Genomic DNA, 26,641 nt, shown 5'->3' with positions numbered 1-26,641 from the left:
ATGTGTTTTTTTTTTGTTATGCATCATAAGCAGTTACATATCATGTGTAGGGTATCAAACGAAGCCTATAGTAGCACTGCTCTAGCTAAATGTAGAGTTGTGCAAATGTTATATTAATATCTGTATCTTTATATACATCTATATCCCTCTAGCTACACACATTTATCTTTACATGTAAATAGATTAGAACAACAAGCTTCCTTTGGATACTCTTACACATGACATGTAACTGCTTATGCTGCACTTCCCTAATACCTATTTCTCATTCACCTTATTGGGGGACACAGAACCATGGCATAATCTGCTGCCACCTGGAGGCTGACACTATTATTGCAATTAAATAATATTGGCTTCTATCCAGAAGACTATACCCTGCCTACTGGAGCAGGCGCCCTCAGTTTTGTGAGAAAGCAGTAAGAGAAAAGAATTAAGACAGGAAGAAACATAATTGTACACCCAACCGGGCAACCAAGTGACGGAGCTGTATCCCCCGATAAAGACGAGAAACCAACGTTAGAGCTGGAAACTATTATTATTTATGAGCTACTGCCTCATTTAGGCGTTCTGATTCTTTGATTGTTCCCAGCCGGGCCCCTGAACTGCGGTGAGATCATCGCTCGCAGGGTGAGAAAAAGTGTCACGGTACAGCACAGCTTCACCGTGAGAAATTTCTCATGATGAACTCACCAAGTTCAGCACTGCACTGCAAGACTTTTTCTTGCAGTGCTAGTGATTATCTCACCGCAGTTCAGGGGTCCGGCTGGGAACACAGCCCCAGTGACCCGCGGTAACCTCGATGACGTCACTGCTAGTCACTAAGCCTGTGCTCGCAGTAGCTCATTCTCCAGTGGTTTTCAGACTGTGACGTTCACATCTTGGCACTGGCCCAGGTTGAAAACAATTTATCACAGACATGGATTAAGGCATGGGACAGAACATCGGACAGGTGAGGAATATGTCTGTTTTTCATTTTTGTCTTTTTTTACAGCAGACGAGGGTTTCAATGGAATGGGCGTTAGGTGAGTATAACTGTTATTTTTAAATAAAAAAGTAAAAATGTGTTTTTTTATTTCAAATAAAGTACTTAATTCTGGCTGTGTGTTTATTTACAATATAACTATAGGATTAGTAATAGATAGGTGTCTTAAAGACATCTCTCCATAAGCCGTGGGCTTGATGTCATCTGACAATACAAAAGCGACATCAACCCCACAAATATGAATCCCACTTACCATACAGGGCAAATGGAATAAACGGACAAAGCGCCAGAATTGGCGCATCTAATAAATGTGCATTTTCTGGGGTGGCTGGGGGCTGCTATTTTTAAGCTGGGGGGGCAATATACATGACTAATTACCAGCCTGAGAAAACCAGCCCCCAGCCTTCTACTTTAGCTTGGCAGGTTGTCAAAAATGGGGGGAACCCCACAGTTTTTTTTTTAATTACTTATATAAATAGTTTTTTAAAAAATGGCGTAGGAAACCCTTTATTCTTGATAACTAGCTTTGCTAAAGCTGACAGCTGAGAGTTGTCTGGTGGTAATGATCTTACCACTGATCAGAGGCTGTGTTTGCCGCGCTGTCATGCACAAGACAGCGTGGCAATCACTGGATGTTTGGGCTCCCCATTCATGTGAATGGGGCCAATCTTTTCTTTTTAACATCCAGGGGTTTGTCCATAACCAATTCTAACTATTGTGCCTTCGGTGGCTTCAAGAAATGTTAACCTTTCTGGCAATGCACTTTAGTTACCTACTTACTCTCATCTAAATCACATGGCAAAAGTAGTAGTGCTATTTTAAGGCCGGATGCCCGCAATCCAGAACTAGTAGCGCTTTGAACGCAGCGTATGTTCACTGCTTCCAAAACGCTGCCTGCTATTGAGTGCAGGTAAATCCACGCGTTCACGGAACCATAAAGATTTACCTCATCCAATACATTTACATTGATGCAATTTCACTTGTGGAGACTAGCGTCTTCGCAAGAGAAATGGACATGCTGCTGTCTGGAAAGACGGGCCACGTGTCAGTCTCTGTGGGTGATCCACAGGCTTATGTGGACATGGGATTTCTTGAAATCCTATCCTCTCCTGTACGCTGTCACATCTGGCCGCTGCAAGTTTGATGCTACAGAAGTACGCAGCGGCCATCCCGCAACGTTTACTAATCCATACCTGACATTGAGCCATCTCTTAGGGGAGTTTACTGAACAAAAATTTGGAAATTCAAATTTGGCAACGCAAAAAATCAACATCAGTACGCTGCCCCTAACAGTAGCTACAGACAGCTAGAAATTTATTTTGAGCCAGAACAGAGAGATTCTCTACAAGAAATGGCACCTTTTGTGACCATATTTGTATTACAAATTTTGCTGTTTTGCCGCTTTGTTCATAAAAAAATGAGCACAAACTATTGGATGTGCACCAGATTCTAAAAAAAAGTGTCACTTTTGATAACTGTAGATTTGATACATGTATTTTGAGCATGCTCACCAAAAATTAAAAGGCTGCACAAACATTCTAAAAAAAAGAAGCCACTCTGTGCATCGCAGTCTGTACTCGCACCACAAAACACGGATGTGTGACTCTGACCTTTGGTAAAGCAGCACACTAGCTACTTAAATTATTAGAGTTAGGAAGGGGAGGCTCCTGGAAGTGGTTTCAGGCAAACAGAAACAACTGTGATCAGCATGATGGCTCAGTGGTTTGCATTGTTGCTTTGCAGCGCTGGGTTCAAATCCCACCAAGGACAACATCTGCAAGGAGTTTGTATGTTCTCCGGTTTCCTCCCACACGATTGTGAGCCCCAATGGGGACAGTGATGATGATGTCTGTTAAAGGACTGTGGAATTAATGGCGCTCTATAGGCAAATAAAATAATACATAAATACCTCCTTTCTACAAAATTAGGGATAAGGGAATGAGTGAAAACAGGAACAAACCGGAGATGGACGAGGCAACAAAGTACAGCTATATTTCACTAAAGGATAAGTGTCCTGAAACTGCAAATGCACTTTTAAATAAGAAGCCATCCTTCTAAGACATTCTTCTGTTCATCAGGCATAATAAAATCTCTTTAGAATTAAACACAATAATCCATTAAATATTAAAACTCAATTATGAACTGTGTCAGCTAATTTCTCAGAAGCCTCTTACAAGTTTGAGTTTTATTTTGTCGAGTATAAGCACTTGAAAAAAAAACCACCACAGTGGAAAACTGTGCCACTTAGTCTAGATCAGGGATCAGCAACCTATGGCAAATCCCAATATGGCACTTCAGTTTCCTGATAGTCTGTGAATGCTGGAAGTCGTAGTTTCACAACAGCTGGAGTGTTGAAGGTCGCTGATCCTCGCTACAGATGATCGAAATTACGTCATGTACAGTATATGATGCAAAGTACTGCATGTGTCTGCTAATGCTTTCTCCTACATGAAAAAATAATGTCATTGGTTAAATTGGAACAACTAATAGCAGCAGTACCTGAGTCTGTATCCTGTTCAAGCCTCTAAACCACAAGATCTGGCCTTTTCGGAGCTCCATTTCTGCATGGTCAATCTCATCTACATCCTCTGGCAGTTCTTCATGGGGAATATCCTCTTTCATGGGCCCATGGCCTGCTTCTTTCAAAAACTTAAGTCGGCTTGTGGGAACTGTGCAGATTAACTGAACAGATCAATAAGAAGATGATCATATCATTCTATGTGCAGGATATATATTGATATTTTTATATGGCAATAAATAGAAATAAGAAACACACCTGGCCCCATAACAGCTCTCCAAGTCCTATAAAGATGCACCAGAACCATTGGGATAAAGTTAGGCCAGAGCAACTGAATGGTTTGCCTCCAAATTCTACAATTACAATCTGTCAAAAAAATCATAAACAGGATACAAGTAGATTTATTACATCTATTAGCAAGCTGAAGCCTGTCGTTTTCCCACTGTACTCTGACAAAAATCATAGATGTAAGTGATGCCCGTGGTCACATTATTTTCATGTTAGATATATACTTTCCAAGATGCTCTGCTGTGTTATGACAAGGCATTTGAGCACTGGGTTAACCAGAGGTATTTTTGGTTTTTGCATTTTCATTTTTTGCTCCTCTTCTTCCCAGAGCCATAACTTTTTTAAAATTTTTTTGGTCAAAATGGCCATGTGAGGGCTTGTTTTTTTTGTGGGATGAGTTGCACTTTTGAACATCAACATTGGTTTTACCAGGTCTTGTACTCGAAAACGGGAAGAAAATTCCAAGTGCGAGGAAATTGCAAAACAAGTGCAATCCCAGTTGTTTTTTGGATTTTTTTTTTATCATGTTCACTAAATGCTACACCTGACCTGTCATTATGATTCTCCAGGTCATTACAAGTTCACAGACACCAAACATGTCTAGGTTATTTTTTATTTACAGTGAGTTGTGAAAAAAAAATCCAAAATTTGTTAAAAAAAGAAAAATTGCCCCACTTTACGAAACCCGCAGCATCTCCTTTTTTGTGATCTCAGGTTGGGTGAGGGCTTATTTTTTGCATGCTGAGCTGACATTTTTATTGATATCATTTTTGTGCAGATACGATCTTTTGATCGCCCGTTATTGCATTTTGTTGAAATGTAGCGGCGACCACAAAAAACGTAATTTTGGGGTTTTGATCTTTTTTTCTCACTACGCCGTTTGGGATCGGGTTAATCTTTTTATATTGATAGATTGGGCGATTCTGAACTCGGCAATACCAAATATATGTAGGTTAATTTTTTGTTAATTACTTTATTTTGAATGGGGCGAATGGGAGGTGATTTGAACTTATTTTTTTTACATTTTTTAAAACTTTTTTTTTTTTTTTTTTTACTTTTTGCATGCTTGCTCATAGCAATCCGGCTATGACAACCATAGAGGTCTGCTGGAGACCTTTGGTTGTTATGCCAACCCATCGGTGACCCGCGATCACGTGACAGGGGTCACCGATGTGTGGGATTTCCAGCGCGCTTGCCGGAAGCACGAATTAAATGCTGCTGTAAGAGTTTGATAGCGGCATTTAACATGTTAACACCACTTCACAGCAAGTCACTTATTGCAGGGGGAGTAGGAGAGAGGTGATCATGCCTATCATGAATGGTGGGATCTTTAATATATGTATATATTTACTGTATATATTACTGTAATCCTACCTGTAGTAACAATGACATCACTGCTATGAAGGGATCTTCCCAGGATATTATATTACAATTAGTGTTCAGCGAGTGTTATCCGAGCATCTGGGAGGGCTTGTATATTATGTTTGAGTCCCTGCGGCTACAATATTTGCTGCTGCTAGACAGCCCGAACACATGTAGGGATTGCTTGTTTGTTCGAGAATGCCCACATGTGATCAGGGTGTCTAGCAGCCACAAATCATGCAACTGCAGGTACTCGAACATAACATACAAGCACTTCCAGATACTCAGATAAGACTTTATTCTAGCACGTTCGCTCATCACTAATTATGATAGTGACCAAAGTAAAAAACTGCAAAAAGGCCATTTTTGATTTTTTAATGTAAGTGTCAGTATGCAACAAATAAATATAAAATATATCTTAAAAATAAATATGGTTACTCTTTCTGTTAAGGATATAATTAGCAGCCAAGAAAATATAAGATATGTCCTTGGAAGCAAAAGTGCAATATAAATCAGTTACGATTTGCGGCTTCTCAGGCAACATTTCAATTAGAGCTGCAATGCAGGTCTTCTTTTAAAGCTCAAACTCCTAGACCTAGGATGCAGATTGCACTTAAGTTTTGGGCACAAATATATCTTTTATTGTAATTATAAAAATAATAATTGGTGTCAAAAAGTTACATGAAGGTGTATATTGCCATCAACAGCAGGTCAAGACTTTTCTTTCAGGAAATATATTGCCTTTTTTAAAGTGGGCAATCTCTGTATTTTGTAGGTTAACGTAATAAAATCTCCTTCATAACAGATTTTTACGCCAGGGTCATACTTGCAACTGCAATGCGAGAAACTCGTGCGAGTCTCTCGCCTCAAAACCTGGCACTGCTGCCTGCATTCGGGAACGGAGTGTGCGGCTGCATGGATTTCTATGCAGATGAACGCTCCGGTCCCGAGTGCCGGCGGCAGTGCCGGGTACTGATGTACGAGTTTCTCGCATTGCAATTGCAAGTGTAAAGCCTTAGTCTTTAGAATCCCAAGGATTATAGGAAATAATATTTATAGGAACTATAAAACTTCTCCTCTGCCAAAACAAAAAAAAAGAAAAAAAAACCTCTGGCAGGAAAAGGATTAACTTACAAATTTTGTATACTACTTTGCAAGAATAAATATAGTAAATGCAATAAAGCATAGATTTTAAAATACCAAAAGGAGAATTTAAAGAGTGTGAAACTGTGTTTTAACTTTTTTGAGACTCAAATACCTGTGCTGCAAAAGTTCCCACAACAACTGCACAAAAGATAGGGTTTCGGAAGATGTTCTCAAAAACATTACGTTCTCCGTGGATTTTTCGGGCGTTGATCTCATTAAAAAGTTGCATCATAACAAATGTGTTGAATACAATAGTGTAATGTTCTGAGGGAGGGGAATGAAGGGGTGCATTTCTTCCGCTGTCAATGTCAAAAAAGGTCTCTCCTATGAAATTGAAAAAAATAAAATAAAAAATTTCATTAAGTACACTTTTGTATAATGAGATTAGCAATGATAGAATGCATACATCCCCCATTATCACATAACACAATGGACACCTATAATGACTATGTGCACATTGTACCGTATATACTCGAGTATAAGCCGACCCCCCTAATTTTGCCACAAAAAACTGGGAAAACTTATTGACTCGAGTATAAGCCTAGGGTGGAAAATGCAGCAGCTACTGGTAAATTTAAAAAATAAAAATAGATACCAATAAAAGTAAAATTAATTGAGACATCAGTAGGTTAAATTTTTTGAATATCCATATTGAATCAGGAGCCCCACATAATGCGCAATAAAGCTCATGATAGCCCCATGAGATGCTCCATACAAAATACACCCCATATTATGCTGCACAAAGGTTAATAATGCCCCCATAAGATGCCCCATAGAATAATATGCCCCATATGCTGCTCCATAAAGGTTATAGCCCCATAAGATGTTCCATAGATTATGCCCCATATAATGTTCCATAGAATAGGCCCCATATGCTGCCCCCATAAGATGCTCCATGGATTATGCCCACATATGCTGCCCCTATAAGATGCTCCATAGATTATGCCCCAATATGCTGCCCCCATAAGATGCTCCATAGATTAAGCCCCCATATGCTGCCCCTATAAGATGCTCCATAGATTATTCCCCCATATGCTGCCCCTATAAGATGCTCCATAGATTATACCCCTATATGCTGCCCCCATAAGATGCTCCATAGATTATACCCCTATATGCTGCCCCCATAAGATGCTCCATAGATTATACCCCTATATGCTGCCCCCATAAGATGCTCCATAGATTATGCCCCCATATGCTGCCCCCATAAGATGCTCCATAGATTATGCCTCTATATGCTGCCCCCATAAGATGCTCCATAGATTATACCCCTATATGCTGCGCATCTGTCAGTGACGTTCAGACCGCAGGGGGCGCGGAGCGCACTAACCATGTCACCGTGCCCTCTGCTGTCTGAACATCACAGACAGCAGACGTGCCAGACAGCAGCAAGCAGCGATGGACCCCGGACAGGTGAATATCGCTATACTTACCCGTCCTGGGGCGGTCTCTGCAGCCCCCACCTGGCTTATATTCGATTATATACGGTAAATCTTTGCCCCAAAAGGCAAGAATCTGACAGGCAAGCCAGCAATGGCAGCACAAGGACTTCCATGGACAGGGTGATGTCTCACAGACAGTCATTAACCATCAAGAATATATATATTTTCTAATGATTGTTGGAATTCTGTCCAGTTTTTCACATTTTAATGTATAGTTAACAGACTATGCAAGTTTCTCCCAATTTGTATATATTTAATTTGGATTATGTACTAATGTGATAAGGACAGTGCTTGATGGAGTTGCACTTGGCGGGACACTACTACTGCTACTTATTCAGCAGATTATAGCGCCCTTTTATGCATTTAAATTACAGATTGTATGGAGGCTGAGCAGAGGGTCTGATTATTCAGATGCAATGCGAGTCGACTATTAGGCTGAGTGCAGACGTACTTTTTGGCCCTGCGGATTTTTCCGCGCAGAATGGAAGAAATCCGCAGGTCAAATGACCTGCATTTTTCCTGCGGATTTCTTCCATTTTTCCTGCGGTTTTCCATCGCGGTTTTCCCCCTGTGGATTTGGAGACAGGGGAGATGGAAAACCGCACAAAAGAAGTAACATGCTGCGGATTTTGTACCGCGGAAAAATCCGCAGCGTCTGCACAGCCTTTTTTTTTTACATTGATTTAAAGGCTACTGTACATCACAATGCAGAAATGCAACGTTTCTGTGCGGTAAAATCCGCTGCGGAACCACTACAAATCTGCATCATGTGCACACAGTCTTATACCTTCAATTTAGTAATATGAAAAAATGCCACCTATATTCTTGTTGGTAAATAGTGGTGTTTAAAAGTAAAGTATAGACATCATCTTACTTTTTTTCACACTGGTGTTTAGACGAAAAAATAGTGCCAAATAAATCCTGTTTTTCAAGCTAATCTGCCTGATCTTACAAGATGCAGTGTATATTTGGAATTAATTCTAATAAATCTATGATTTAAACTAAAGTAAAATGATAGCTTTATTAACCATTTTTAATACTTTACTTCTTTAATCAAGGTAAATGCAAGTGTGCATGCAAACTGATTTTCTTTGAAATGCCTTCTTTGGCATTGCCCAAAAAACTATTGTCAGATCACATGCTAGAAAACCTGTAACTATTCAACAATAATGAAGAGCAGGAGTGCTCCTTATGTCCCTCTAGCCTACCAGACATTTGCCAGCCATATGAGGACATACTCATTCAATCATATTTTGGCCAAAGACGCTAGATATTGAACATTGTCTATATCAAATGAAATAGGTTTGTTTGCAGTTTTTCATGTAAAAAAGGATCATCACCTGGGATATGGGTCGACAAATAAAAAAATTACAGATGGGGCTTAAAGAAGTTCTCCAGGAATAGGAAAAATAGACTAAAGGAAATGTAAATGTATTGAGGAAATTATTTATAATTAGCAAATCACAACGTTTTGTGTATGGAGGTAATCAATATAGAGTTAAAATGGCCACCATCCTGTTACTCTGACAGATAACTGTCCTAGAATGTTAGCACAAGTGCCTGTGAGCATGTGAAGTACAAACTCCAAGTCCCATCATTCAGACAGACAAGGTGGACAGCCTCTTACCTCCTCACATCTCCAGTATTAGATCAGACAGGGTGGTCAGCAGTGTGAGCAGCCTCATCCTACATCTGCACCCCTTCTATCTCCAGTATTACAGTCATGGCCAAAAGTTTTGAGAATGACACAAATATTAATTTTTACAAAGTCTACTGCTTCATTTTTTCTAATGGCAATTTGAATATACTCCAGAATGTTATAAAGAGTGATCATCTTAACAGCAATTACTTTCAAAGTCAATATTTGCCTAGAAAATGAACTTTATCTCCCAAAACACATTTCAACATCATTGCAGCCCTGCCTTAAAAGGACCAGCTAACATCGTTTCAGTGATTGCTCCATTAACACAGGTGTGGGTGTTGATGAGGACAGGGCTGGAGATCAATCTGTCATGATTAAGTAAGAATGACACCACTGGACACTTTAAAAGGAGGCTGGTGCTTGGCATCATTGTTTCTCTTCTGTTAACCATGGTTATCTCTAAAGAAACACGTGCAGTCATCATTGCACTGCACAAAAATGGCCTAACAGGGAAGAGTATCGCAGCTAGAAAGATTGCACCTCAGTCAACAATCTATCCCATCATCAAGAACTTCAAGGAGAGAGGTTCCCTTGTTGCCAAAAAGGCCCCAGGGCACCCAAGAAAGACCAGCAAGTGCCAGGACCGTCTCTTAAAAGTGTTTCAGCTGCGGGATCGGGCTACCAGCAGTGCAGAGCTTGCTCAGGAATGGCAGCAGGCAGGTGTGAGTGCATCTGCACGCACTGTGAGGCGGAGACTCTTGGAGCAAGGCCTGGTTTCAAGGAGGGCAGCAAAGAAGCCACTTCTCTCCAGGAAAAATATCATGGACAGACTGATATTCTGCAAGAGGTACAGGGAGTGGACTGCTGAGGACTGGGGTAAAGTCATTTTCTCTGATGAATCCCCTTTTCGATTGTTTGGGACATCTGGAAAACGGCTTATTCGGAGAAGACCAGGTGAGCGCTACCACCAGTCTTGTCTCATGCCAACTGTCAAGCATCCTGAAACCATTCACGTGTGGGGTTGCTTCTCAGCCAAGGGAATGGGCTCTCTCTCAGTCTTGTCTAAAAACACAGCCATGAATAAAGAATGGTACCAGAATGTCCTCCAAGAGCAACTTCTCCCAACCGTCCAAGAGCAGTTTGGCGATCAACAATGCCTTTTTCAACATGATGGAGCACCTTGCCATGAAGCAAAGGTGATAACTAAATGGCTCAGGGAACAAAACATAGAGATTTTGGGACCATGGCCTGGAAACTCCCCAGATCTTAATCCCATTGAGAACTTGTGGTCAATCATCAAGAGACGGGTGGACAAACAAAAACCTTCAAATTCAAACAAAATAAAAGCATTGATTTTGCAAGAATGGACTGCTATCAGTCAGGATTTGATCCAGAAGATGATTGAGAGCATGCCAGGGAGAATTGCTGAGGTCCTGAAGAAGAAGGGTCAACACTGCAAATATTGACTTGATGCATTAACTCATTCTAACTGTCAATATAACCATTTGCTACTCATAATATGATTGCAATTATATTTCTGTATGTGATAAAAACTTCTGACAAACACACATAAAAACCAGAGGCCAGCAGATCATGTGAAAATATAATATTTGTGTCATTCTCAAAACTTTTGGCCATGACTGTAGATCAGAAAGATGTGGACAATAGTGTGAGCAGCCTCATCCTACATCTGCACCCCTTCTATTTCCAGTATTAGATCAGAAAGATGTGGACAATAGTCTAAGCAGCCTTATCCTACATCTGCAACCCTTCTATCTCCAGTATTAGATCAGAAAGATGTGGACAATAGTGTGAGCAGCCTCATCCTACATCTGCACCCCTTCTATCTCCAGTATTAGATCAGAAAGATGTGGACAATAGTGTGAGCAGCCTCATCCTACATCTGAACCCCTTCTATTTCCAGTATTAGATCAGAAAGATGTGGACAATAGTGTAAGCAGCCTCATCCTACATCTGCAACCCTTCTATCTCCAGTATTAGATCAGAAAGATGTGGACAAAAGTGTGAGCAGCGCCATCCTACATCTTCCCCCCTTCTACCTCCAGTATTAGATCAGAAAGATGTGGACAATAGTGTGAGCAGCCTCATCCTACATCTGCACCCCTTCTATTTCCAGTATTAGATCAGAAAGATGTGGACAATAGTGTAAGCAGCCTCATCCTACATCTGCACCCCTTCTATCTCCAGTATTAGATCAGAAAGATGTGGACAGAAGTGTGAGCAGCATCACCCTACCACAGCACTCCTATCTCTAGTATTAGATTAAAAAGATGTGGACAGAAGAGAGAGCCGCCTCATCCTACCTCAGAACCCCTGATATCTCCGATAGTATTAGAATACTACATCTTCCTACATATGAAGATAGAATGGGATGGCTTCCTACAGAACTTGCTAGAGACTTGTACAAACATTTTGTAAAGGTAATAAGGCAACAGCCATTTTAATTCTATAATGATTAACTCCTTGCAGAAAAAAATTGTGATTTGCCAATTCAATGGATTTAGGAAATTTATAATGACATTTCCTTTACTTAGCTATTTTTTCATTTCGCAGAGCACTCTTAAGCATTTCAGATAGAGCTCTCGGTCATTGAGAGGCGATATGGAACTTTGAATTAATCTTACACTTTTTAGTGGGATTAAAGAGAATCTGTCACTTATTTTTTTTGCCTATAAGCTGCCGGCACTGGCATCAGGGACTTATCTACAGCATTACAGAATGCTGTAGATAAGCCCCAATGAATCCTGAAAGAGAAGAAAAAGAAGTTATATTATACTCACTCAGGGGTGGTTTGGGTCCGGAGGGAGGCGCGGTCCGGTCCGGCGCCTCCCATCTTGTAGAAATTACGTCCTCTTCTTTCCTGCCAGATGCGGCTCAGGCGCACTGCTCTGGACCTCTTTTGGTGCCTGCGCACTGCAGTACTCTGGCTCTGCCCGCGCCAGAGCCGCATTGGGCAGGAAAGAAGAGGACGTCATCGCTACAAGATGGGAGGCGCCGGACCGGACGCGACTGCCTCCGGACCTGGACCGCTCCTGGGTGAGTATAATAACTCCTTTTTCTTCTCTTTCAGTTTACATCGGGGGCTTATCTACAGCATTCTGTAATGCTGTAGATAAGCCCCTGATGGCGGTGTTGGCAGCTTGTAGCCAAAAAATGAGGTGACAATTCCCTTTAAACTACAAAGCAGATCATTATTACTATTGAATACCTTGTAATAAATTAGCTTGGGATATAATTTTGTTCTGTGATATATCATCTGAATTTTAATCCTGTTTTGTAATGGGCGACGTGATGTGACTTCTGTGCACTGTTTGTAGTGGTTGACATTATAGATGGGCAGATTGATTCATGAGACTCCATCAGCTAGGTCAGTAGTCTCTAGCCACTGGATAGGAGGCACACAAAACTCTTAAAGTGAACCTGACACTTGATTCACACTGCCAAATGCATGAGGAGACGCTGCAGCATCTCAGAGAAAAGCATGCTTTAATAGCCACCGTTCCCTGCCCTGGATTAACAGGTCTCTACCTATGTGCGCTTATAGGCAGAGACATGTCAATCACTGGCAGTGGGTGGGGAAAAGCCGCAGGGGGTTCGCCTATGTGACTAGTCTATATCGCAGTAAACAAAAAAAAAAGTGTAGACAACGTCCAGTGCAAGGTGAAACTTAAAAGAGCTGAAGTTTTATTCAGCAGTAGAAAATACAAATACAACGTTTCAACCACAGGTGGGTCTTTCTCATGTAGTCTATAGCGCAGTCTCGGCCCCAGCGGCTATTAAGGCATGTTTTTCTCTGAAATACCGTAGCGTTCCAAAGTCAAACATATCTGGCTGGGATAGTACAGCCACTCTAAATTCCGGAATCCCTGGTGCAGCTTTTGATTAGCCAGGCTGATGCGACGTCGTCACTGGACTTTGATGTCGTGCCAGCCTCCTGTTCAGCGACCAGAGACATCTGACCTGGCTGACAGACCAGAGTCCCGTGAATCTATTGGCCCATCTCTAGTTGACATGTATTGATAAACCCATCAGCTACCAGGACACGTAAGCTGAGCCAAGAGATCATCTACTATGGAGTGTTTAATATGGAACTTAAAAAAATAGTATGTTTTAAGTCATGTCCTGGGTGATGGATAATCAAAAATCCAGTGTGATTTCCGTCCTCCCATAGATTGCCTTCAAGCTAACAAACATAGCTGGAGAATGCTGACGGTGAGCTGACTTTTTCTTTATATGGTTTGAGATATCTTGCACATTTCAAGATAATTCAGTTATATTTTAGAGCACCAACATGTACTAACCTTTTCCTGTTAAATTATGTATTACTGTAACATATAGTACATGCATGCATATATAGTGGGCTCACACAGACGGTGCTGGATGTTACTTCTGTCACCTGCCTCTAACAGCACCAATCAAAGCTACAAGATTCAGAATTTTAAAGCCATAAAAATACAAGAACTATACAAGAATGATGTATAGTGACCTAGCTAGAATAACAAACGGCATGAAACCAAAGAAGTAAACAGCAAATTACCCTATTTATATCATGTTTGCTTACTAGACGAGATGTACAAACAAACACGTAACAAACAGACGTCCGATATAAAGAAAAAATGTTACTATATTCAAAGAAGACACAATTCTGACCTGCGAAGAGCAGAGTGAAGATGATCGTCAACTGATATATGGCATGTCCCAAAATATTTTTCATCATAGTACGTGAGATGAGTGGCTTGTTACGACCATATGGTTTACGCAGAAGGAGTGATTCTGTAGGAGGCTCAGTGGCAAGCGCAAGGGACGCAAAGGTATCCATGATCAAATTGACCCAAAGCATCTGCACAGCTTTTAATGGAGAGTCCTGCAGAAAAAATGCAATCAAGAACAGTTAACTATCTAGCGTTTGGGTGTGCAAAATAAAACCTGATAGAAATGTATACATCATGATTACGATTCTGGTAGAAGACAGGTCAATAATTGGCCAATGAACATTCACAAGAACGCTCGCTCTCGATCTGCCAGTGTAATCATGTCAATTACCCAATAGATGAGTTAAACACTCATTTTTCTGGTGATTAAATCATTAAAAATTAATCGCCGTCAGCAGCACATCGCATTATCATGTCATGTAACCATTGACCCTAATGGCCCTGCAGTTATGTGACATAAGAGTGTCATATCACTGCCGGTCTGAAAGGCAAGTATGACTTTTTATTTTGTTCCGTGCAGCAAAGCTATTAAAAATGGGATGCCCAGTAGGGGACATTTCAATGCCTTAAAGGGGATGTACACACCGCTGCTGTGGTCCTAGTGTTGTAACTAAAGCAGTGACATGTCAACAGAGCATCTCACCGCTCTAGCTTCTGAGCTCATTGACTGGCAGGCTAGTCACACCACCAGGATTGCAGCAATGGCAGGAAGCCAGCGCTGGACCCAGGGACATTGAGTACCTGATGACGTTGTTATTTAATCAACTTTACACACTTTGGGGACCACTTTATCAAAAGTGCAAATCCCCTGTAAATACATCGAATATCTATACTTTTGTTTCCGAAAAGGTCACTCACTTTGACATGACTAAATAAAAGTTAAAGAGTAATCTAGACATATGGTGACACAATAAGATATAAAAATACACATTTCCTTACTTGAGTGATGCAGGCTCCAGTGAAAGCAACAATGACAGCAACCACGTTAACAGTGAGCTGGAACTGAAGAAACTTGGAGATGCTATCATACACGTTGCGTCCCCACATAACGGCCTTTACAATACTGGTAAAGTTATCATCTGTGAGGATGATGTCTGATGCTTCCTTTGCTACATCTGTACCAGCTATACCCTATAAAAGAAAATACATTCACATTTTTTTAGAATGTGGATGTTCATAATTCGAGCTACTACAGAAAGTGTAAATGCTCTGGTAAAGCAATGACTTCAGTGGCAGTTCAAAGTATTATTCCAATGTACCATGGCAAATCCCACGTCTGCTTTCTTTAATGCTGGCCCATCATTAGTTCCATCCCCTGTGACGGCGACCACTTGTCTCTGTTCCACCACTGTGCTGTCAATGATACCTAAAATAGGTATACAGTGAAAAACATTTAGAAAAGAAGAACTCAAGCAGAATAAGAAATGGAATGGAGAGATGCTAAAGACATTTTGGAAGCTACACTTATACAGCGGTTGTCCAAGCCCGTTTTTTTACTATTGGCCTAAAAACTAAACAAGCAGGTAGGTCGTAACTACCTGCCTGACTGTTTTTTCTGTTACAATGTGCCTAAGAACTATGTCATGATAACCCCTGATAAAACCTGTTGCATTACCCACCTTTCACCAATGTGTGCTTGTCGGTGGGAGATGACCGTGCCAGCACTCGAAGACTTGGCCAAACTTTGTCCAGCTTTTCTTGCTCTACCTAAGAATGTTACAACAATAAAAACAAGCCAATTATCTCTTAGGAACAACTTGGGCCACTTCTTCCTCGTCTGCATGGAAACTGGAAGTAGGTGAATCTCATTAAACAGCCTTCTACAAAACCAATATTGAGTTAGTACTGTCACTGTAAGGGAAGCGAAAGTGGCACCTTTTTGGGTTCCCTCTATAGAAGTAAATACAAAACCCTAACATCTCATGCATAAAGAGAGGTCATCTTATAACTCAGCACTGCACTTGGACCAGTGCTAGACACCAATGCACACAGAAAGCCATCTTGCTGTGCAGAATGAACACATTAACCCCCTCACCATGACGGATACTTTGTATGGCAGAAATGATAGAAGCTTTGCCTGGTGGACGGAACGGTGAATTATTTCTGCTGACGTACCCCATCATATTAGGATGAACAGCCATAATTATTACACCTATTAACCCTTTCACTCTCAGAGGGTTGGATTTTTTACCTTTTATGGGTATTCATTGGGTAGTATAAATAAATGCTCATTTTAAACTTATTTTATTTTTTTTTGTGATGCCTTATTTTATGAGCCATAACTTATTTTTTTGTAGAGGATGTTGTACGAGAGTTTATTTTTGGCATTAAGAACTAGTATTTATTGGTACCATTTTGGGTTTCCTGAGTCATTTGATCACCGTTTATTCATTTTGTTTTTTTAAACTAAAATAATCGCAAACATTTCTGGCTATTTTTTTTTTTTTTTTTTTTTTTTTTTTACTGTGCAGGATAAATAGCTAATTTTATAGCTTGGGCTATTGTGGACACAGCGATATCAAATATGTGATGTTTACACTATTAGATTTTCACAACAAAATCCCACAAACGAACGTCTTTGTGTTGCCATATTCCAACAGCCATTTTTTTTTATTTTTGAAGTGATGAGGACTTAATTTTCTGAATAACACATTTAAATTTTTGTTGGTATAATTTGGGGACTCGTATCTTTTTGATTTCTTCTTAGTTAATTTTTTTTGTGTGTGAAGTAACCAAAAATAGCAATTCACTGCTTTCTTTTTCAATCGCATTCACTGGAAAGCTAGGCCGCAAGATGAATTTTTAGGTTGGGGCTATAAAATATGCAATTTTGAAAATGTGTTTTTGCTTTTTCAACAATAAAAGGTACTTAAAAGAAGAGAAAGGGTTATTTTTTTAATATTTTATTCAGAAAAAGTGATTTATTGTTATATAATTAGTTACAGTTTATATTATTATTTTTACTCATTTATATAGCGCCATTAATTCCACAACGCTTTACAGGCATTATTGGCACTGTCCTTCATGGGGCATATAATTAAACCAGAAGAGGGAAGAGGATGTGGTAAATATTAACCCCCTTATTGACCTCTGATACGCCTTTTTATAGGGGTCATTAAGGAGACTTAATCCAGAGCACCAATTTTTCCAGTACTGAAGTTTAAGAAGATAGCGCCCCCTGACAGGAAAAATGCAGCAGGTATAGCATCACCTGTATACTATTTAAGTACCGATTGCAACCTATTTACCCCCATAAATGCCCCTGTAAATCCCAACAGCTGCCTCTAAATACCGTAACTAACAGAATAGAGGGAGCAGGTCCCACCTTTATGGCTATCAGGATCAGGGCTGTAGTAAGCCAACCCTCACACTCGTCAATTTTCCTGACACTGCCTCACTACTGAGCATGTTCATAAAGCTAAAAGCCGAGATCAATAATAGAACAGACATTTATAGGACATATCACAGCTTTCCCAATTTATTATTATTATTATTATTTCCCAATTTATTATTATTGGGTTATTATTGAACTCAATTTATTATATAATAATCTTAAAAATCTTTATTTTTATATAGCGCTAACATTCCGCAGCGCTTTACAGTTTGGACACATTATCATCTCTGTCCCCGATGGGGCTCACAATCTAAATTCCCTGTCAGTATGTCTTTTGAATAAAGGAGGAAGCTGGAATACCCGGAGGAAACCCACACAAACACGGGGAGAACATACAAACTCCTTAGAGATGTTGTCCTTGGTGGGATTTGAACATAGGACTCCAGCGCTGCAAGGCTGCAGTGTTATCCACTGAGCCACCGTGCTGCCCTATTATATATTTTAATCTTGATCAGGACCCAGCAATTGCGGGTTCCCATAGTTACCAAGGCACTCTGAAGACAAGTAATGACCTCAAGGCACGGTGACCTGTAAGGCCCTGCCGTAAGCAAGGTCTAACAGGCTGCATCAGCATGAAACGGATAGATCTCGCACAATGCAGTACAGAAGTTCTGAGACTAGTGGTCAAAGTGAAAAGTACTCAAGCTATGTAGTTGGACTAAGTAAAAATGTAAAAAAAAAAAAAGTCCACCCCCCAAAAAATAGAGCAAAGCGGTTTTGTCACTAAAAATGCAGCTTCTGTGTGAAAACAAAATAAACATGCACTATTTCTATGTGTGAAAAACCTGAATAAAAGGTGATTATATTATGTACCTGAAAATGGTACCAATTAAAACTTCAACTCAACCTGCAAAAAACAAGTCCTCACACAATTCTGTCAGCCCAAAAAATAAAGTTGCACTTTCAAAATATGGCAATGGAAAACTAATTTTTGATTAAAAACAAAGTGGTTTTAGTGTACAAATGAAAAAAATAACTATAATCAATCTGGAAATGTTGCAATCATACAGACTCCAAGAATAAAGCTGTACTATCAAACTGCAATGTGAATGGAGTAACAAAGTAAATGAATGAAAGCAATTCTTGAACTGCTGTTTAGTGTTTCATTCTGCCTACCTTTCCATGAGCAACTGGGATTCTCCCAACTATGAGTAGTATTTTGACAAAACACTGGCCCGTTTAGGAGCCTGACCCTAATTTAGCAGCAACTACCCCTGGAAACTCCATCACGGACTGAGTGAAATAAAAATATTGCTGGTGAGAAGCCATTATGTGGTCAAATCACCAAGAATTTTTCATGTTACAGAATCAAAATGGGGCAGTTATCCTTGTAGTGACTGCCTGGCATGTCAAAATAATGTTAGGGTTACATCCTTTGAATCTGTTGATAGCAGTAAACAATTTAAGATTACTAACTATAATTCTTGCAGTAGTACATTTGTTATTTATTATGCTACATGCACCTGTAAATTAATTTATGTTGGTCACCCTTCTTGCCAACTGAAGTTACGTACTAGAAAGAATTTCAGGGACATCCTGGCAGCACGTGAAATTGAGAATATATCTACATTGTAAACTGCAGTTGTGCTCAAAAATGTACAGTACATACCCCGGCAGACAATATGAATGTGGTTGGGTGAAGCCATTTATTGTCAAACTACTGTGTTTTCTCTTTTTAAATCATAATGACAACCCAAAACATCCAAAAGACCCTGATCAAAAGTTCACATACCCCATTTCTTAATACCATGTATTGCCCCCTCTAACATCAATGACAGCTTGAAGTCTCTTGTGGTAGTTGTGGATGACGTTCTTTTCTCAGATGGTAAAGCTGCCCACTCTTCTTGGAAAAAAGCCTCCAGTTCCTGTAAATTCCTGGGCTGTCTAGCATGAACTGCGCGCTTGAGATCTCCCCAGAGTGGCTCAGTGATATTGAGGTCAGGAGACTGAGATGGCCACTCCAGAACCTTCACTTTTTTCTGCTGTAGCAAATGACAGGTCGACTTGGACTTGTGTTTTTAGATCGTTGCCATGTTGGAACGTCCAAGTACGCCCCATGTGCAGCTTCCAGGCTGATGACTGCAAATTTGCCTCCAGTATTTGCTGATAACATGCTGCATTCATCTTTCCTTCAACTTTGACCAAGTTTCCTTTGTAGCTCACACATCCCCAAAACATCAGCAATCCACCTCCGTGCTTTACAGTAGGAATGGAGTTCCTTTCATCATAGGCCTTGTTGACCTCTGTCCAAATGTAACGTTTATGGTTGTGGCAAAAAGGTTCAATTTTGGTCTCATCACTCCAAATTACCTTGTTACAGTAGTTTTAAGGCTTGTCTCTGTGCTGTTTTGCGTATTGTAGGCAAGATACTTTATGGCATTTGCGCAGTAATGGCTTTCTTCTGGAGACTCAACCATGCAGCCCATTTCTGTTCAAGTGCTTTCTTATTGTGCATCTTGAAAGAGCCACACCACTTGGTTTTAGAGAGTCCAGTATTTCAGCTGATGTTATTTGTGGGTTTTTCTTTGCATCCGAAACAATTTTCCCGGCAGTTGTGGACAAAATTTTTTTTGGTCTAACTGACCATGGTTTTGTTTTTACAGAGCCCTTGATTTTCCATTTGTTAATCAAAGTTTGAACGCTGCTGACTGGCATTATCAATTCCTTGGATATATTTTTGTATCCCTTTCCTGTTTTATACAGTTCAACTACCTTTTCCCATAGATCTGTTCACAATTCTTTTGCTTTCCCCATGACTCACAATCCAGAAATGTCAGTGGCTGGAAGAAAGATGCAAGAGTCTGTCTGGATCCTAGAAACTCACTCAGCTTTTATACACACACACTGATTACAAACAAACAGGTCACAGATGAGGATGTTACCTTTAGTAGCCATTCAAACCCTTTTGTGTCAACTTCTGTGCATGTTATCAGGCCAAAATCACCAGTGTATGTGAACTTTTGATCAGGGTCATTTGGATGTTCTGGGTTGTCATTAGGATTTAAAAGAGAAAACAAAGTTGTATGGTAATAAATGGCTTCACCCAACCACTAACCATGAGTGGAGAAAAGGTTTTGGTGTTATCATTCTGTGAAAAAAAGACCAAGAAAGCAAAAATTCTGCCAGGGTATGTAAACTTTCGAGCACAACTGTATACCTAAACATTTTAAGTCGTGTCATGGCTGTGACCCTACAGGCTTTATGGTGACAGAATGTCTTGTGGGATATCAAAGGCGACGGCATGATGCACCTTTTGGCACAACTTGAATGTTGCTGGATAGGGCTCTAGGCACCTTAACACCTCATGGATTAAAATAAAAACTTAGTTTTGCTCCTTTCATCTAATATTATGTATCTATTTTAACTCTGTGTTTTGGTCATGTAAGTGAACTTTTTTTTTGAAGATTCCGCTGTACTTTTTTCCCTACCACCTAAGGTCTACAGTGATATTGGTTGGAGTGTAAACTCTGGAGGACACTCATTTGTGATCCCGTGTTATCGTGTCTGTATACTCTCTTTTGTTTCCTCTCCTGCTCAGGCAATGTGGTACATTCAGACCATATTCCTGTAAGCCATTACACAGTACATAGCTGGGGCATATTTATAAGATTATCTCAGCACTGGAATATTTGTTTTAACAGATCCAATTGTGGAACTAATTTTTAGTCGAAGATCTATTAATTAAAAAGGTGACTAAAATGAATTTTAGCCATGGGAAAATCCCTTTAAACAGAACCTGTCACCAGGAAAATGTTAATAACTGGCAGATACGCGAGTAATCAGCAGTTTAATAATACTAGTAAACTGCTTGGTGCGTACACGTAGCCGAACGCTGAGGGGCGAAAATGATCTTTATTCTCCCTGGCAGCATTCGGTTTCAGTCACAAGGGTAGGGTTGGTTCAGTCACCCCTCTTTGTATAGAGAGCAGCGTCGCTGACCCTGACTGACACTGGCTTTGCATTGGGGCTGGCTGTCAGTTGGTGCCAGGGAGCGGTTACAGCTGCCGCTCTGTATACTCAAAGCAGTAACTGAACCAGCGCCGACCCTGCTTTCATGTTTGAAACCTGAATGCTGACGGGGGGAATAAAGTTCCATTTCTCCCTGCAGCGTTCGGCTACTTGCAAGGGCTAGGAAGGTTAGTAACACTATTAACCTGCAGATTAACCCTATGTTTGCAGGTTAATAGCATTTTTTCTGATAACAGGTTCCCTTTAAGCACTTTACTTTGTACCCATTGTATTGTGTCATTTAACTCCTATAATATGGCGTGCTACAAGGATTTCATAACAATGTTGTCCAGTGTGCACATGCGCAGTGAGATCCTGCTCCTTGTGCACGGTTATCAGCGTTCCCATGGTGCACGTGTGGGTACGTTACGTCACAGAAATCCTCACTTTGACTTATGTGCATCATCAGGAGTACTGACGGCTATGCACTTTTCACTGGCATGAGCATTACTGCTCCTGCGTCTTATTTCAGCAAACCAAGAAACATCTGGTAGGGAGACTATAAAATGCCATGTCCACATACACAGACAACTCCCCCCAAAGGAAGACTGTTGGTGTTCAAAAGAAGCACACATTGACACATCAATCATGGGTAACTACTTTATTTACAGTATTAAAAACACATGTGACATGCACACATATGAACAAGTCGGTAGGACACTGTTCATACCACCCACTGACTCAAACACAAACACAGTCCTACCGACTTGTTCATATGTGTGCATGTCACATGTGTTTTTAATCCAGTTTTTTCCGTGCCTAAGCATGATTTGAGAGACCCCACCCCTCTCTTGCGTGACATGCACATAAGGAGCTGGCTTACACCACATGCCCATACTAGGAAGCGGCCTATCTTCATCCTGTTCATTTAGACACTGTTCACATGTTCAGGTTTTAAATACATTAGATAGGGACTGCTTCAATAGGGTTACCTTGACGCGGTGAAGCAGCTTGGTATACATTTTTTTTTGCAAACAAACGTATCGACTAAATACCCTGTATTTGTTATCTTTTCATCAGCACTTGCTGACTACTGTTATATGTTTTACTGCAGGATATTTCTGCACAATTGTCATTCTGTGCTCTGTTTGTGTTTATTTATACAGTGGGGAAAAAAAGTATTTAGTCAGCCACCAATTGTGCAAGTTCTCCCACTTAAAAAGATGAGAAAGGCCTGTAATTGAGATCATAGGTAGACCACAACTATGAGAATTAAAATTAGAAAACAAATACAGAAAGTCACCTTGTCTGATTTGATAAGATATATTTTGCAAACTATGGTGGAAAATAAGTATTTGGTCACTTAAAAACATGCAAGATTTCTGATTTTTATAGACCTGTAACTTCTTCTTTAAGAGGCTCCTCTGTCTTCCACTCAATACCTGTAGTAATGGCATCTGTATGAACTTGTTATCAGTATAAAAGACACCTGTCCACAACCTCAAACAGTCACACTCCAAACTCCACTATGGTGAAGACAAAAGAGCTGTCGAAGGACACCAGAAACAAAATTGTAGCCCTGCACCAGGCTGGGAAGACTGAATCTGCAATAGGCAAGTAGCTTGGTGTGTTGAAATCAACTGTGGGAGCAATAATAAGAAAATGGAAGACACACAAGACAGCTGATAATCTTCCTCGATCTGTAGCTCCTTGCAAGATCTCACACCGTGGGGTCAAAATGATCACAAGAATGGTGAGCAAACAAAGGCTACCATCAGTAACACACTACGCCGCCAAGGACTCAGATTTTGCAGTGCCAGACGTGTCCCCCTGCTTAAGCCAGTACATGTCCGGGCCTGTCTAAGTTTGCCAGACAGCATTTGGATTATCCAGAAGAGTATTGGGAGAATACACAATAACCCAATGTGGCTAAACACAGAAGTAAGAGGGGCAATTAACAGTAGAAAGAAAGCATTTAAACTACTAAAGCATGATGGCACCATTGAAGCTCTAAAAAATTATAGGGAGAAAAATACTTTATCTAAAAAAAAAAAAAACGAATTAAAGCTGCCAAAAAGGAAACAGAGAAGCACATTATTAAGGAGAGTAAAACTAATGCCAATCTGTTCTTCAACCATATCAATAGTAAAAGAATAAAAAGTGAAAGTGTAGGCCCCTTAAAAAATTGTGAGGAAAGAATGGTTGTAGATGAGGAAAAAGCTAATATATTAAACACCTTCTTCTCCATGGTATTCACGGTGGAAAATGAAATGCTAGGTGAAATGCCGAGAGACAAAGAAAACCCTATATTAAGGGTCACCAATCTAACCCAAGAAGAGGTGCAAAACCGGCTAAATAAGATTAAAATAGATAAATCTCCGGGTCCGGATGGCATACACCCACGAGTACTAAGAGAACGAAGTAACGTAATAGAAAAACCATACTTTCTCATATTTAGGGACTCTATAGCAATGGGGTCTGTTCCACAGGACTGGCGCATAGCAAATGTGGTACCAATATTCAAAAAGGGCTCTAAAAGTGAACCTGGTAAATGTGGTATATCTTGGTTTTTCCAAAGTGTTTGATACCGTGCCACACAAGAGGTTGGTACACAAAATGAGAATGCTGGGTCTGGGGGAAAATGTGTGTAAATGGGTAAGTAACTGGCTTAGTGATAGAAAGCAGAGGGTGGTTATAAATGGTATATTCTCTAACTGGGTCACTGTGACCAGTGGGGTACTGCAGGGGTGGTGTTGGGACCTATTCTCTTCAACGTCTGGTACCATCTGGTAGAAGGTTTACACAGTAAAATATCGATATTTGCAGATGATACAAAACTCTGTAAAGCAGTCAATACAAGAGAAGATAGTATTCTGCTACAGATGGATCAGGATATGTTGGAAACTTGGGCCAAACGGTGGCAGTTGCGGTTTAACAACGATAAATGTAAGGTTATACACATGGGAAGAAGGAATCAATATCACCATTACAAACTGAATAGGAAACCACTGGGTAAATCTGACATGGAGAAGGATTTGGGGATCCTAGTTAATGATAAAGTTACCTGGAGCAGCCAGTGTTAGGCAGCGGCTGCCAAGGCAAACATGATCATGGGGTGCACTTAAAGAGGTCTGGATACTGAGGTGTAGTGACCACTGTGTCCACTAGGGGGCGCTGTATGGATGTCCCAGGAGAGTGGATGAATGGCAAGATACTGAATGACTGTTATGTATCTCAAGGTGAGTGGCCTTGAGATGGAGATTTATGTGTGTGTTAATCAGCAGTGATACTGCTGAGGTGCTGGTTCAATGTGTCAGGGACTAGTTACCTACAAACCTACCCAGGGGGTGTGTTTAATAACACTATTGTAAAGTGTATATATGTGTGTGAAGGACCTGTGATGAGGTCATAGTCATGTGACCCGGTGGGCGTGGCTATGGACCAGATAATGTAGCCAGGGTAGGTCACATGGGGTGAATGCTGGGACCTGGTTGGTCCAGTGTGGAAGGTCCCATCTGAGTGAGATGGGGCTGCCTTCTGACAGCAAGGGAACGCTGTGTGTAATGACTGCACATGCCTGGTAATTCCCTGGAGGGAATGGACGTCTGCAGCATGGAGAAAGAACCATGAGGTTACCCTGACATGGGTGAGATAACCGAGGCTAGAAAGCCTGTGTATGCATAACCTGTATGACTACAGAGTAACAGAGCTGGACTCTGTCACGGACGCTATGCTGTTAAGTGAACTTTATGTTGCTGTTATGGGTTTATGCTGCTGAATAAACCACATGGACTGTTATGTCTTTATGGAAAACCTGTGCCGGATCTGATTTTGTGGCTGCTGAGCGAGTATCCCCTACTTGAATGACAGCGCTACCTCACAATACACATGATGAGAGCATTATACTGCCTCTGTACAAATCCCTAGTTAGACTGCACATGGAGTACTGTGTACAGTTTTGGGCAAAAGGTGCTCAGAAAGCATATAATAGACCTAGCGCAAGTACAAAGGCGGGCAACAAAATTAATAAAGGGGATGGGGGAACTACAATACCCAGAGAGATTAGAAAAATTAGGATTATTTAGTCTAGAAAAAAGACGACTGAGGGGCGATCTAATAACCATGTGTAAGTATATAAGGCGACAATACAAATATCTCTCCGAGTTATCTGTTGATACCAAGGAAGGTGACAGTCACAAGGGGGCATTCTCTGCGTCTGGAGGAGAGGTTTTTTCACCAATATAGAAGAGGATTCTTTACTGTTAGGGCAGTAAGAATGTGGAATTCCTTGCAGGAGGAGGTGGTGATGGCGAACTTAGTTGAGGGGTTCAAGAGAGGCCTGGATGTCTTCGTGGAGCGTAACAATATTGTATCGTGCAGTGATTAGGTTCTTTAGAAGGACGTAGCTCTGAGGATTTATTCTGATGGAATATAGGCTGAACTGGATGGACAAATGTCTTTTTTTTGGCCTTGCTAACAATGTTACTATGTTAATATCATATGGTCTGATTAAACCAAAGCAGAACTGTTTGGTATAAACAAAACACGCCGTGTTTGGAGGAGACAGAATGCTGAGCTGCATCCAAAGAACACCATACCTACTGTGAAGCATGGGGGTGGCGACATCATTCTTTGGGGCTGTTTCTCTGCAAAGGGACCAGGACGACTGATTCGTGTACATGAAAGAATGAATGAGGCCATATATCGTGAGATTTTGAGGGCAAAGCTCCTTCCATCAGCAAGGGCATTGAACATAAAACGTGGATGGGTCTTTCAGCATGATAATAATCCCAAGCACACTGCCAGGGCAACGAAGGAGTGGCTTTATAAGAAGCATATGAAGGTCCTGGAGTGGCCTAGCCAGTCTCTCCAGATCTCAATCCCATAGAAAACCTTTGGAGGGATTTGAAAATCTGTGTTGTCCAGCGATAGGCCCAAAAACATCACTGCTCTAGAGGAGATCTGCATGGAGGAATGGGCCAACATACCACCAACACTGTGGTTTGACCTCTGTCATTGCCAACAAAGGATATATAACAAATTATTGAGCCCGCTATTAAAGAGCAATGAATATTCACTCTGACTACAACCTTCTGGTTCAAAATTTATACAGAAATCTATGTACCATCAATACAAGAAATTTACAGTCAATACGAGGAATTTACAGTCACCATTAGCCCCCAATATCTGCT

General features: G+C 40.7%; 1 protein-coding gene across 5 annotated transcripts in view; it reads right to left on the bottom strand.

Moving 5' to 3' along the window:
• Positions 1–26,641, bottom strand: part of ATP2B4 (ATPase plasma membrane Ca2+ transporting 4) — a 286,539-nt gene that overhangs the window by 36,556 nt on the left and 223,342 nt on the right. For all 5 annotated transcript variants that reach the window (XM_073560761.1, XM_073560762.1, XM_073560764.1 and 2 more), the window contains 7 exons: positions 15,727–15,814; positions 15,367–15,473; positions 15,047–15,238; positions 14,046–14,259; positions 6,406–6,617; positions 3,756–3,863; positions 3,479–3,661 (listed from right to left, as the gene is read on the bottom strand). In XM_073560761.1, the coding sequence (XP_073416862.1) occupies positions 3,479–3,661; positions 3,756–3,863; positions 6,406–6,617; positions 14,046–14,259; positions 15,047–15,238; positions 15,367–15,473; positions 15,727–15,814 (1,104 nt within the window). The remainder of the gene's footprint in view (positions 1–3,478; positions 3,662–3,755; positions 3,864–6,405; positions 6,618–14,045; positions 14,260–15,046; positions 15,239–15,366; positions 15,474–15,726; positions 15,815–26,641) is intronic.

Source organism: Dendrobates tinctorius, unplaced genomic scaffold (assembly GCF_039654945.1).
Source record: "Dendrobates tinctorius isolate UK_male_01 unplaced genomic scaffold, ASM3965494v1 ptg000304l, whole genome shotgun sequence".
NCBI classification, from domain to species: Eukaryota; Metazoa; Chordata; class Amphibia; order Anura; family Dendrobatidae; genus Dendrobates; species Dendrobates tinctorius.
This window is presented reverse-complemented; position numbering and strand designations above follow the sequence as displayed.